This window comes from Pseudorca crassidens, chromosome 5 (assembly GCF_039906515.1).
Source record: "Pseudorca crassidens isolate mPseCra1 chromosome 5, mPseCra1.hap1, whole genome shotgun sequence".
Classification (NCBI taxonomy): domain Eukaryota; kingdom Metazoa; phylum Chordata; class Mammalia; order Artiodactyla; family Delphinidae; genus Pseudorca; species Pseudorca crassidens.
The window spans coordinates 22,052,430-22,064,576 of record NC_090300.1 but is presented as its reverse complement, the minus strand read 5'-3'; the positions used below and the strand labels follow the sequence as shown (position 1 = coordinate 22,064,576).

Here is a 12,147-nt window from a genome sequence, read left to right as displayed (position 1 = left end):
GATAGCACTAATTTGGAAATGATAAAACATGATACTGGATTTATGGATCTGGTACTTGGTAATTTAGAATAGAGTTTAGTCTTTCTCAGCACCAAAAGAGGTTGGAAGCAGTCATGCTCTATAGAGTCCTCTAGTAACAAAGAGCAGCCCCACCAATCAGATGGTAAAGAAACCAGTGAATCTCTTCCCTGAGGAATGGTTGATAGGGGAGTATAAAAGGATCTTGACTTTTCTCTCCTGAAATGGTAGAAGCTGGGGCGTTGTGGAAGTAGGAAGTAATGGCAGGTAACCAACACAGAAGTAAAGGTAGTGAAATGACATGAAATATGGTCTCAGAAGGAATAGGAACACATGTTAATAGTGAGGAGTAGTGGTCTAATTCCTTCTTTTAATAATTGTTTTAGACCAGTATGTATTTCCTCTTCCAAACAGATACATTTATTTCTTAATTGCATTACTCTTGAAATACAAGAGAGGCTTTACAAAAACAGGTGTGTCTGGTTAAATGTAGCCTGAACCATGATGTTTCTAAGTAATTTTTTATTAATGGGAAGAGCAGATTTTTAATAAGAAGTCTTAATTGATGACAATATTTAAGGGGTCTGTGTAGCAAATTTCCTGAATTGGAATAAATCCTTTAAGTTTGTTTTTTCTCTATACTAAACCAGTAGACTTGTGATTTGAACCTGTTCTTTTAAATGATGTAATACGAATTACCGCATCACAAAGAATATGCATGCCTGAATCATTGGTATAATTTAGGCCTTTCCCACAGCAATTCTGTTGTTGTTTTTTTTGTTGTTTTTTTGTGTTTTTTTTTTTTGGCTGCATTGGGTCTTCGTTGCTGCTCTGGGGCCCTCTCCAGCTGCTTCGAGCAGAGGCCACTCCTCACCACAGTGCCCTGGTGCGGCCTCTCCCGTCAAGGAGCACGAGCTCCAGGTGCGCGGGCCTCAGCAGTTACGACACACAGACTCAGTAGCTGTGGCCTGAGGGCTCCAGAGCGCAGGCTCAGCAGCTGTGGCGCAGGAGCCCAGCTGCTCCGTGGCATGTGCAATCCTCCCAGACCAGGGCTCGAACCCACGTCCCCAGCATTGGCAGGCGGACTCCGAACCACTGCACCACCAGGGAAGCCCTCCCACAGCAATTCTTGAACATACCAGATTGAGATTACTCTATTTGTTATATTCTTTATCTGGCATTGCTTAGGGTAAAAATTGGGACTCCTCCGTAAAGATTTAGGAACAGTAACCAATTTGTATCATTCCTATACATCATTATGTGACTTTCATGATATAATTTATACACTTCAAATTTGGCTGGTAATATTAAAGGTATATTGATTATCTGCTTTACCTCTAAAAAGTATGTGCATAAGTTCTACTTTTAAATCAGGTAAATTAAATTTCATATATGCTACTCTGGATTGCTTATCTCTCAAATTTAAAGCCCCAAATCAGATAAAAGTATTTCGTTTTATATCTTTGTACTCAAGCTACCCTTTGTTAAAAAGAATGAACTCACATTCTTTAAGTTGTACATTTGTATATGACAGGTATGTGAAAATTCTGTAGATGATTGAGTTAATAATTTTAATAGTGTTCACCTCGGACATATACGATTAGTAAATGTCTTGATGATTTATACTCATCAGAGTAGGCAAGACAAATAAGTGAAGTCTGAATGTTAAACTACTTAAAGCCTCCTTTCCTATAAGCTCTCACTGTAATTTGACTAAAGAGTATTGACGTATAGAAGAGAAACTACGATTAATGTGTCAATTATTATAAATAATGCTGGTGTGTTTTAAATGTTCTTTGTAAAGGTTTAGGCTATCCATCTTCATTACTACACAAGTAAATTGTTTAATTTGTGCATGAAGGATACCCAAAACAAAGTTTAAGGCTGACTAATTTCTTAAGTAGAATTAGAATTCAGTTTTACTAACAGGTTTTGTAAGTTAAACCAAAACAAATCCATGTTATATGGTCTACCTAACTTTTGAAAACAAAACAAAAGCAAAAAAAGGAGAGGGGGCTCCTGATCAAATAAATCAATAGTGTGTTTAATTATGTACTATAGCGTATCATATGAGTAACCATTATAGCCAATGGAGTCAGGCATGCCTGGGCTGAGATTCAACTGTGCTGCATACTTGAGACATTTGACGTTGAGCTAATTATTTAGCCCTCTAAGCCTTGTTTTCCCATATGAAAAATGGGGATAATACCTACCTTGGAGAGTTTGAGAGGATTAAATGAGGTATGCAAGTGATTTGTGAACAATCATGCATAACCTAAAACAGTATGTGTGGCAAACATACATCACAGAAACATCAGTGTTTCAGTGTCTACACTGTTTTTCCAGATCAACTCTTGACATGCTACAAACCATACCAAGAATGTTTAGTTTTGATCCAAAAATGTAATTGGATGGCATGGATATAATCAGAGAAAAGGAGACATTGTTTCAGGCCAGAAAACTCATGATGTAGTTAAGTGGTACAGCAAATTGTGTTCTAATCCTGGCTCTTCCACCATTTAGCTGATTTCTTTGGTCAAGTCATTTAACTTTCTTGGTTTTCCTCATTGGTAAAATTAGAATTTGAGCCTTTGGTCAGATTTTAAGATTCCCTGAGTATGAGTCCATATATAGACATGTTTCATGAGAGAGCTGCCAACTTAAACCTTCCTCTTGGTCAAACCCTTTTCATGCCCCCAGACTATTATGTGACAAAAAATGAAGTTTGCAGATACTCGTTAAGTAGGTTGAATGCCCAGGAAAACATTTAAAGTGGCAATATGTGAATCATTCAACTTTTCTTTGTGGTTTCTGAGTAGTAAGTACTGGGATACAGAAATAAAACTATCCTGCCCTCCAAGATCTCAGGCTATGTGAAAATAATTACGATTTGAAGTTGCATACTTTGATATACGTTATAGGCTGTGATGGAGTAAATTTAAGTTATTAATGGGAACAATTTAGGACATCAAGTCAGATTTGTGTGGGGATGAAGTAGTTAGACTGATTTCTGTTTAAAATCAACTTATTCTCTGCATAGGCAATACATTTATACAGTTCAAAATTCAAAATATATGACTATAAATTGAAAGCCATTCTGCTACCTCTGTCTTCCAGCCACCCAATTTCTGTCCTCAGAAGCAACCCATTATTACTTTTGCTTTCTTCTGAAGCTAACTCTAGAGTTGAATCTTAAGAGTCATCCAGATTAGGTCACTGATGAGAGAAGCAGATGATTTTCCAAGTAGAAGGCAGTTTTGTGTAACAATATGGAAGAGTGAGAATATGTCAGATTTGGAACATGTGATTAATTTGACAGTAATCAGAGTGAAGGGTTTAAATGTCACGGAGAGAAATGGAAAGTTTTATCGTTTAAGTCTATGGTTGCTGTTAAGGTGTTTCTTGAACCTTTTATTGTTAAAGTAGTATGTATCTTGGAACCATTTCAATACGCTTTTTAGTGATTATTGTATTTTTAATTAAAATCTTGTGGTAAAGTTGTGTATAAGGAAATCCTGGGGGAGCTCTGAATCCTAGAGGTGGAATTCTCCAATGGAATGTACTAAATAGCTTGGTATACCTGGCTCTAAGTTTATGAATTCTGTTTGCCTTAAGTGTTCTGTTTGCCTCAGTAGTACCTTAATAATGATGAAATATTTGGTATATGTTAAGATACTGTACCAAAAGTTGATCTTTATTACAGCATATTTGGAAATCATAACCCTATGTTAAACATAGACCAGGCTTAATTGTTTCAGACCGTATGTATACATAATCTCATTTTATCTTTTCAGTAACTGTAATGAGTGTTTTTCTCCCCTTTTTTATGGATTACGGAAACTGAGTCACTGAGGGTTTGAGTCACACAGCTAATAAGTCACACAAGGCATAAGGTCAGATTCAGGCCTTCTGACTCCAAAGCCAGTGCTCTTGGATATTCCCGGAGTTAGTTTTGTTTTATTACTTTACTGACTGTAAGATAGGATGAAGGAAAAGCTTCTGTTGCCCTGATCTGTTGTGTTGTAACCCTTTACCTAAAGGATATTTTTTAAATCATTTAAAATCCCTAGATGATAACGTTGGAGATGGCCCTTGTTCCTCGGCTTACTGTATTTCCCTGGTTTCTATTTAGAGATTTCTGAAGTTGAGCTTTGACATAAGAGAAGGAGAAGGTATTTGCTGAGGAGAGGGCTCATGTACCTCATTCCTTAAGCGTCAAGAGTTTTTTAGCTTAGTTTTGAGGTAGAATATATACGGATGTTTCTCCTCGCTATTATGTTAGTTACCCTACAAAGATAGTATCTTAGTTTAGCAGGTAGACATATGTCACATTTAAGTTACTTTCTCATGTACTACTTTATGTACTTGGTGATTATCATGACAGACTGTTCAGTATATAAAGTCAAGAACTATTTTGTTCGTTGGTTTGGAAAATTTTCTACAAATAGGAAAACGGTGTTTTAGGTGAGTCTTCCTAAGAAGTGCTTGATTGGCTTTATATTGAGTTCAGTAGCTTACGTTGACATCAAATATGTTGTTAGAGAACTGTTTTCAAATTTTATTTCTTGAGCAGAAGAGAATTTGTGACCAAAGCTGCATAAAATTCAATATTTCTAACACATTTTTAATATCATTTGCCTCTTGGTGCCTTCAGATTTCATAGACTGTAAACTTGAAATGATCCCCATTAACAGTGTTTTCCATGAACTCTTAATTTCCTCAATTTTATGCCATTCCAAAACAGAAGTCTTTGATGATCAGGCCCTTCAGTACTTATAGATGGCTCTTTTGAAGTTCTTGATCAACTATGTTTCACAGACATGACTCCTTTAATCTGTGCTGTTAATCAATGTTTTGAGACTAATTGTTGCTATTTGCGAAAAATCAGTTTATGGATAACATCCCAGCTTAAGTATTCCAGAAACCAGAAATTTCATATTTTATAGTAAGACTAAATGTTTATCCGTGGAATCTCAAGTATTTAAAATTTTTTACACTACATAGATTGTATAACTCCATAGGCTTATTCATTTTGAATATATATGTAAAAAGGAATTGTTAACTGCCAGCTTTTGCAACCTAAGTGTATTTGTTGACATGTTCTAAAGACTTTTAAGTCCATTTATAGTGCTGTATTTTATTTCACAGTTATTTTTCTCGCCCCCAAGATACACGACTAACTGCAGATATATTCTCTTTTCACTTCTATATTTGACCTATGAGAAACATTTCGTTATTAGTATCTATGCTGTAAAAATACTGGAATTTCATAACTAAAGTCATGTGACTTTATTTAAAACCAATTTATTTGGCATTTGAACTTGATTCAAATTAAATATATATGTATATATTTTTCCAAGATCAGGGGATCTGAAGTTCTTCTAAAGAATATCTCCCTTAAAAATATATTGTAGGGGGCTTCCCTGGTGGCGCAGTGGTTGAGAGTCCGCCTGCCGATGCAGGGGACACAGGTTCGTGCCCCGGTCTGGGAGGATCCCACATGCCGCGGAGGCCCGCGTACCGCAAAAAAAAAAAAAAAATATATATATATATATATATATATATATATATAGTAGGGCTTCCCTGGTGGCGCAGTGGTTGAGAGTCCGCCTGCCGATGCAGGGGACACGGGTTCGTGCACTGGTCCGGGAAGATCCCACATGATGCAGAGCGGCTGGGCCCGTGAGCCATGGCCGCTGAGCCTGCGCGTCCGGAGCCTATGCTCCGCAACAGTAAGAGGCCACAACAGTGAGAGGCCTGCATACCGCAAAAAAAAAGATATATATATATATATATAGTAAATGTTCTTTAATGAATTTTGAATTCCAAACTTGCAGAATAACTTCCAAGTTTACTCTTTGTTATTTTCTTGTATTTACTACCTTCCTCTTTGTGTCACTCTGTTTATTTTAAACCCAAAGTCTGCAAACGGACCTGTGTGAATAGCAGACTTATTCCCATGTGGTCTTGGGTGAGCTGGTAAAAAAGCCAAATTGAGTTTTCAGTTGGTTTAGTTGGCTTTCATTTAATTTGGCAGACTGATTTTCTAAATACAATGAAAAAAAGGGGCCTGGCAAATAGATCTTGAGAGGATACAAGCTGTTAAATAAACAGTAGTCAGCAACCTCTTAATTCTTTCTTGATATTAGTAGGTCCAATCAGTGCCTTTAATTGCCTTAGACCTAGTCAGGAGAAAAGTAGAGAAACAGTTAAAAGAACAGAAAGGAGTTGAAGTAGGGGAAGCAAAAAGAAGTACACACACTGGAGACTCCTAGTTAATCAAACAGTTGCTTTGGTGACACACTGGCATCTAGTGTCTATCTGCCTTTCCCAGATTTGGATCATCTAAAAGATACCCTACTGATTAAAATTTAAAATGCCTTCTAGAAAATATTTTTTTTTTTTACAATTCAGTAGATTAATATATGTCTTCTTAAAATTTTATTTATTTTTGGTTGCGTTGGGTCTTCATTGCTCCATACAGGCTTTCTCTAGTTGTGGCGAGCGGGGGCTACTCTTTGTTGCGGAGCATGGGCTCTAGGCACACAGGCTTCAGTAGTTATGGTGCACGGGCTTAGTTGCTCCATGGCATGTGGGATCTTCCCAGACCAGGGCTCGAACCCGTGTCCCCTGCATTGGCAGGCAGATTCTTAACCACTGCACCACCAGGGAAGTCCCCAGTATGTGTCTTTTAAGTTTTGTTTTGTTTGTTTGTTTATGTGTTTATTTAGTTTTGGCTGTGTTGTGTCTTCATTCCTGTGGGCGGGCTTTGTGTGGTTGTGGAGAGCCAGGGCTACTCTTCATTGCAGTGCATGGCCTTATTGCAGTGTCTTCTCTTGTTGCTGAGCATGGTCTCTAGGCATGTGGGCTTCAGTAGTTGAACTCGGGCTCAGTAGTTGTGGCTCGTGGGCTCTAGAGCACAGGCTCAGTAGTTGTGGCGCACGGGCTTAGTTGCTCCGCGGCATGTGGGATCTTCCAGGACCAGGGCTCGAACCCGTGTCCCCTGCATTGGCAGGCGGATTCTGAAGCACTGTGCCACCAGGGAAGTCCTGATAATATATGTCTTTTTTTTTTTTTTAACATCTTTATTGGGGTATAATTGCTTTACAACGGTGTGTAGTTTCTGCTTTATAACAAAGTGAATCAGTTATACATATACATATGTTCACATATCTCTTCCCTCTTGCCTCTCCCTCCCTCCCACCCTCCCTATCCCACCCCTCCAGGTGGTCACAAAGCACCGAGCCGATATCCCTGTGCCATGTGGCTGCTTCCCACTAGCTATCTACCTTACGTTTGTTAGTGTATATATGTGATAATATATGTCTTGATGTCCTGTGAGTTTTGAAGTCATGGAATTCTATTGAGTATTTTATTTGATGATCATTGATACTTGATTGCTATTCCAGTAGAAGTTGGAAATAGTTTTCTTATTGTACTAATAATACTGCAGATTCTCCTAAGGCACTAGTTAGGGTCTCAGAATTGCCGTGTTGTATCTGAACCTCATTTTGACGATAAAGATAATAACTGTCATTTATTGAGCATTGACTAAATGCCAGGAGCACTAGTTACCTATTACCCTGCAAGGCTAGATGGTAATACCACCATTTAACTGATGGAGACAGACCTAGAGAGGTTAAAATTTAACTCTGTTATATGTTTAGCATAGTGGTTTAAGAGCATAAACCCTGGGACCAGATTGCCATTTAACTAGCTCTGTGACATTGGGCAAGTTACTTCTGTCTGACCCAGTTTCCTTATCTGTGAGATGGGAATAATAACAGCACCTAGCTCTTAGGGCTGTTGTAGTATTGAGTTAATAAATGTAAAGCACTTAGAATAGTGTCTGGTATACAGTATTCTTAGCTTGCTACTGTTATTCTGCTACAGCACCGGTCAGGAATTTTAGAAGTGATGTGGCAAGTTTTTGTTGGCTCCCTATTGTATGGGTTGGGAGTGGCGGAGACCATGGAAATATGCTGAGGTGGAGACAGAACTGTTAGAGAGCAGGTTTGTCAAAGGTTAGTCTCCTGAGAACTTCTGAGATGTGAGGTGAAACCAGCATGCTGAGAGCTTGCCCCATTAAGATTCTATAGTTATAGCCCTAGGGAATGTGTCTCCAGGGAATAGTAGAAATGGATGGTGATAATGGTGTATAAGTTCTTACCCCTTAAAGGGGCACTGTACAAAGGCAGGAAGTTAGAAGGCTGCCCTCCAATTGCCGCACCATTTTTTGCCTTAACCCAGAGAAACCACCCATAAATAAATGAATTCTGAAGGTGGAAATTGTGTCAAGTCCAACCCAGAAAAGGACTCATTGGTCACCATCAAATCCTGTCAAATAGGTCCTATGAAGAATTTTCATATCATGAAGCTATTGTTTAACTAATTTTACATGAATACTGTACCTGAGAACAGCTTTGTTAAACTGTTAAATGTGTAGGGATTTATAAAGGCATCTGATACAGAGTAGTTGTTGATTTTGGCTATGAACTGGTCACATTCATATGTATGTAAATATATACACACACAACTGGGTGCTAGTTAGTATTTCATTTTATCTGTATTATGCCTTTTTTTTTTAGAACTGTGATCCTGAATTGTTAGGGTCTGCTGGATTTTGTCCAGTTTTAAAATTTCTTTCGAAATGTTTTTAATCAAACTTATGTGGGTTTTTCTTTTTATTAAAGCAGTTGCATGGTATTAGAAATCTAAAATCGTTTTTTTTAATTTTTTGGGAAATGAGTTTATTTTATTTTTTTAATTTTTATTGGAGTGTATTTGCTTTACAATGTTGTGTTAGTTTCTACCGTACAGCAAAGTGAATCAGCTATACGTATACATATATCCCCTCTTTTGGATTTCCTTCCCGTTTAGGTCACCACAGAGCGTTGAGTAGAGTTCCCTGTGCTATACAGTAGGTTCTCATTAGTTTTCCATCTTTTTTTGAAAAGTAAGTGATTTTACTGTACTTTCTCAACTTCATTTCCATTTGATTCTTGGATCTCACAGGAATCCTTCAACTGCTTTCTTCCAAGCGTTCCACTTGAACACGATTCAGGAATCAAAGAACCTCTGGGATAGGTATGAATACTTTCATATGGAATGCATACATGCAAAAGTGTATGCATGAACTGCTTTGTACTGTAATGGTTTCTCATCATTAAAACTGATGTTTATTATTTTAGGAGGGGGGAAAATCACATGGTATCTAGCATGGGACAAAGCAGCAAAATAAACCAAAAGGACAAACTATATTTTAAATAGAATATAGACATACTTTCCTTTTTACTGCACTTAAAAGTGTATTTTTTGAAGGGCTTTTTCTATTGGATTTTATTACATGAAATATCCCCTTACCCATGTGTATTTAATGTAAAAACATATTTTATAAAATAAACTACCTACAGTTATTTTAATTTTGTGCCATTTTATATGATTTCTCTGTAAAAGCCTTAGTAACTCAAAGCAAAATGTTATTTCATATTAAGAAATTGGAGGAAGGAAAAGACTAAGGTATCAAAGTAGTAGTCATTGTTTAATTCTCGGCAAGAAAATTTAACCTTAAGCTTGTTTGCTAGAATTCACCAGATCTGCATTACTGTTTTATAAACCCCTAAAACAGTTTGTTTTCTCACAGAAATGTTGTATAAATTTTATTTTTAACTTTTTAAAATATAGACTGAAGTCTTGGAGTTCATGTATGGCAGCAGATACTTTGGTTTATCTTTCTGCTTAATACACATTTTAAGTAGTATATGCTCTGTTCACTTATTTTGCTGAATATTTATTAGCACTCCATCATTCTGTGTCTAATTAATAGAAGTTGAGTGCAAACAATGTTTTTAAAACTCACACAAAGCTTTGTTAGATTCTTTTAACTCTGCTTGGCGGTGCATTTGTGTCCTTTGGCATATTTTGGATAACACTCCTAGACTCAACTGCATCTCTTTCATTAGAATAGAGTATTGCTATGTGCATGTACATGTCATGTGAAGACATGGTCTACATTGCTCAGAAATGATAACAGTGTCTTAATTCTTAGGCTTGATTTACCGTATCACTCAAGAAATTTTCTAGCAAACTGTCTTTTTGGTGATGTGTTCCTTACTTAACTTAAAAATGTTTTTAAATGGTTACTTGTTGAACAAGAAGTTTTAAAATGTATAGTGCTATGTTTATAAATTCAATTTTTAAATTGTATAGCTGTAGCAATATAAATTGAGACATAAATGTAAATTGTGGCATGAAACAAGCATGAAGTTTTAATCATTCAAATGGCTTACCAGATGTAGCCAGGGTGAGTACTTTGGGGCGTACTTTATACTTTTCCCTTAGAAAAAGGAAAAATAGTACTCTTTAGAAATGTTATAAAATAGTTTTTAGATATATGGTAATTTATTTCAAATAGCTAACTTTCATGAGCTACCGTGACATCAATATGAATAATACCTATTATTTTCATCAAAACAATGTAGAAAGTTTTGAGCTTTATCTTTTATAATTTGGATCTAATTAAAAGATTTCTTTTCATTATAAAGCAGCTGTAGAAGTTGCCTGCTCATCATTTGTTACAGCTAAATACTCCTTATCTGTTTTCTTTTTTAGATACCAGAAACATTTAAGGTATCAGAAATCAGGCAGGCTGCTTTATCTATAGTTTCTCATGGGTTGAAAATATTTTCTCTTCTTCTTGGAGCCTCTTGTCCAGAACCAAAGAATTTTAAGAGATACTTGGATACTTGTCTATAGTGTGTTAGTGCCAAAATATAATCAAAACTTATATTCTATATCAGCCATTCTTCACTGTAAGTTGGCATGTTGGTACCAAGGTGACAAGCCTAACGCAGTAGAAACTGACTAGTGGTTTCCTTTTAGCTTTTCAACTAGCTTAATTAATTTTCAGTTGAGAAGAGCAGTAGTGTCTGGCCTTATTAGTTCTAACCATCTACAACTTCAGTTGGCAGGTATCTGCAAACTTTTTAATAGGCTATGAGCTAATAAAGTATTGTGGGACTGTTTATTCGTTTTCTTCGCAGACAGGGGTTGAAGATTAATGTGTGTTAAGCTTTGAAAAATATCTCACCAAGCTGCCTTGTTCATTTTTGACTATTATAAATTTAAGACTTTTTAATATTATTAATAATTTGGCAATTATCAGTATTTTTCAAGGATGATTTTATTAAATAGAACCATTCAGAGATTTAAGGGACTATAAATTCCTTACATTATCTACTTAAGAGGTATAAATTTGCCTATCAATGTGGATATATACCATATTTCAGGCTCCTGTTTATGAAATCTTAGAAATCATTTTCAGTAGGGGCAGCTTTTAAGCTCTGTGCCAATTTTTATTAAACCTGCCCTAGATATGTGAAGATTCTTGGTTTTTGCCTTACTTGAAAGACTGGTATATTTTTTTCCCCAGAATTCTTTCAGCAGACTATCTTTTAATCAAAATATAAGTAACTAGTATACCTTCCTCACATTGACTTAGAGCTCTCTAATGGCCCGTTTGTTTTCTCCACTATTTAAATTAGAGTTAGCAAGTTGAGAAGCTTTCCCTCAGTCTGCTTCTGCCTATATTTAGATATTCTCTCTTTCCATTGATACCCAATGTTTTATTCAGTTATTATACTAAAGTCGAAGCTCCTGTCAAGCCTTCCTTTCCCTTTTCCTGTAGGTGCCATCATTTTCTGTCTTCTGCATTGTCATCAGGGAATCAGTAGGCTGAAATCATCACCATAGATACTGATAGCTAAAATAATACAGGGAGCCCAGATTATTTGCATTGACTGTTTATTAAAATGAATAATGTAGCTTTCTGGAGATTACCTTACTCTCCAGAAAGCTTTTAAGCCCTGTGCCAATTTTTAGTGATAGCCTAGCCTATTGGCATTTCAGAATAGTAACTTGAAAATTTGACTTCCTGTTTTTTCTTCTTTAAAAAACAGCTTCCCAGACTTAATCATTATTGGCATTACTTTGTTAAATCGACAGAATTAGTTTAGAAACCTATCCTGATGATCACTGGGGAGCAGGCTCTCGTTGGGAGTCCTTTGTCTGTAAAAGCTAAGGGTAAGAATTTATAGCAAACAACTTTACCCTCTTGTAAATATCAGGTCA

At 36.4% G+C, this 12,147-nt stretch overlaps 1 protein-coding gene across 3 annotated transcripts in view; it reads left to right on the top strand.

Moving 5' to 3' along the window:
* Positions 1 to 12,147, top strand: part of TSC22D2 (TSC22 domain family member 2) — a 50,962-nt gene that overhangs the window by 7,253 nt on the left and 31,562 nt on the right. The window contains exon 2 of one of the 3 annotated variants that reach the window (XM_067737513.1): positions 9,034 to 9,105. The exons of the other annotated variants lie outside the window; for them this stretch is intronic. Coding sequence (XP_067593614.1) covers positions 9,034 to 9,105 — 72 coding nt within the window. The remainder of the gene's footprint in view (positions 1 to 9,033; positions 9,106 to 12,147) is intronic. 3 annotated transcript variants of the gene reach the window in all.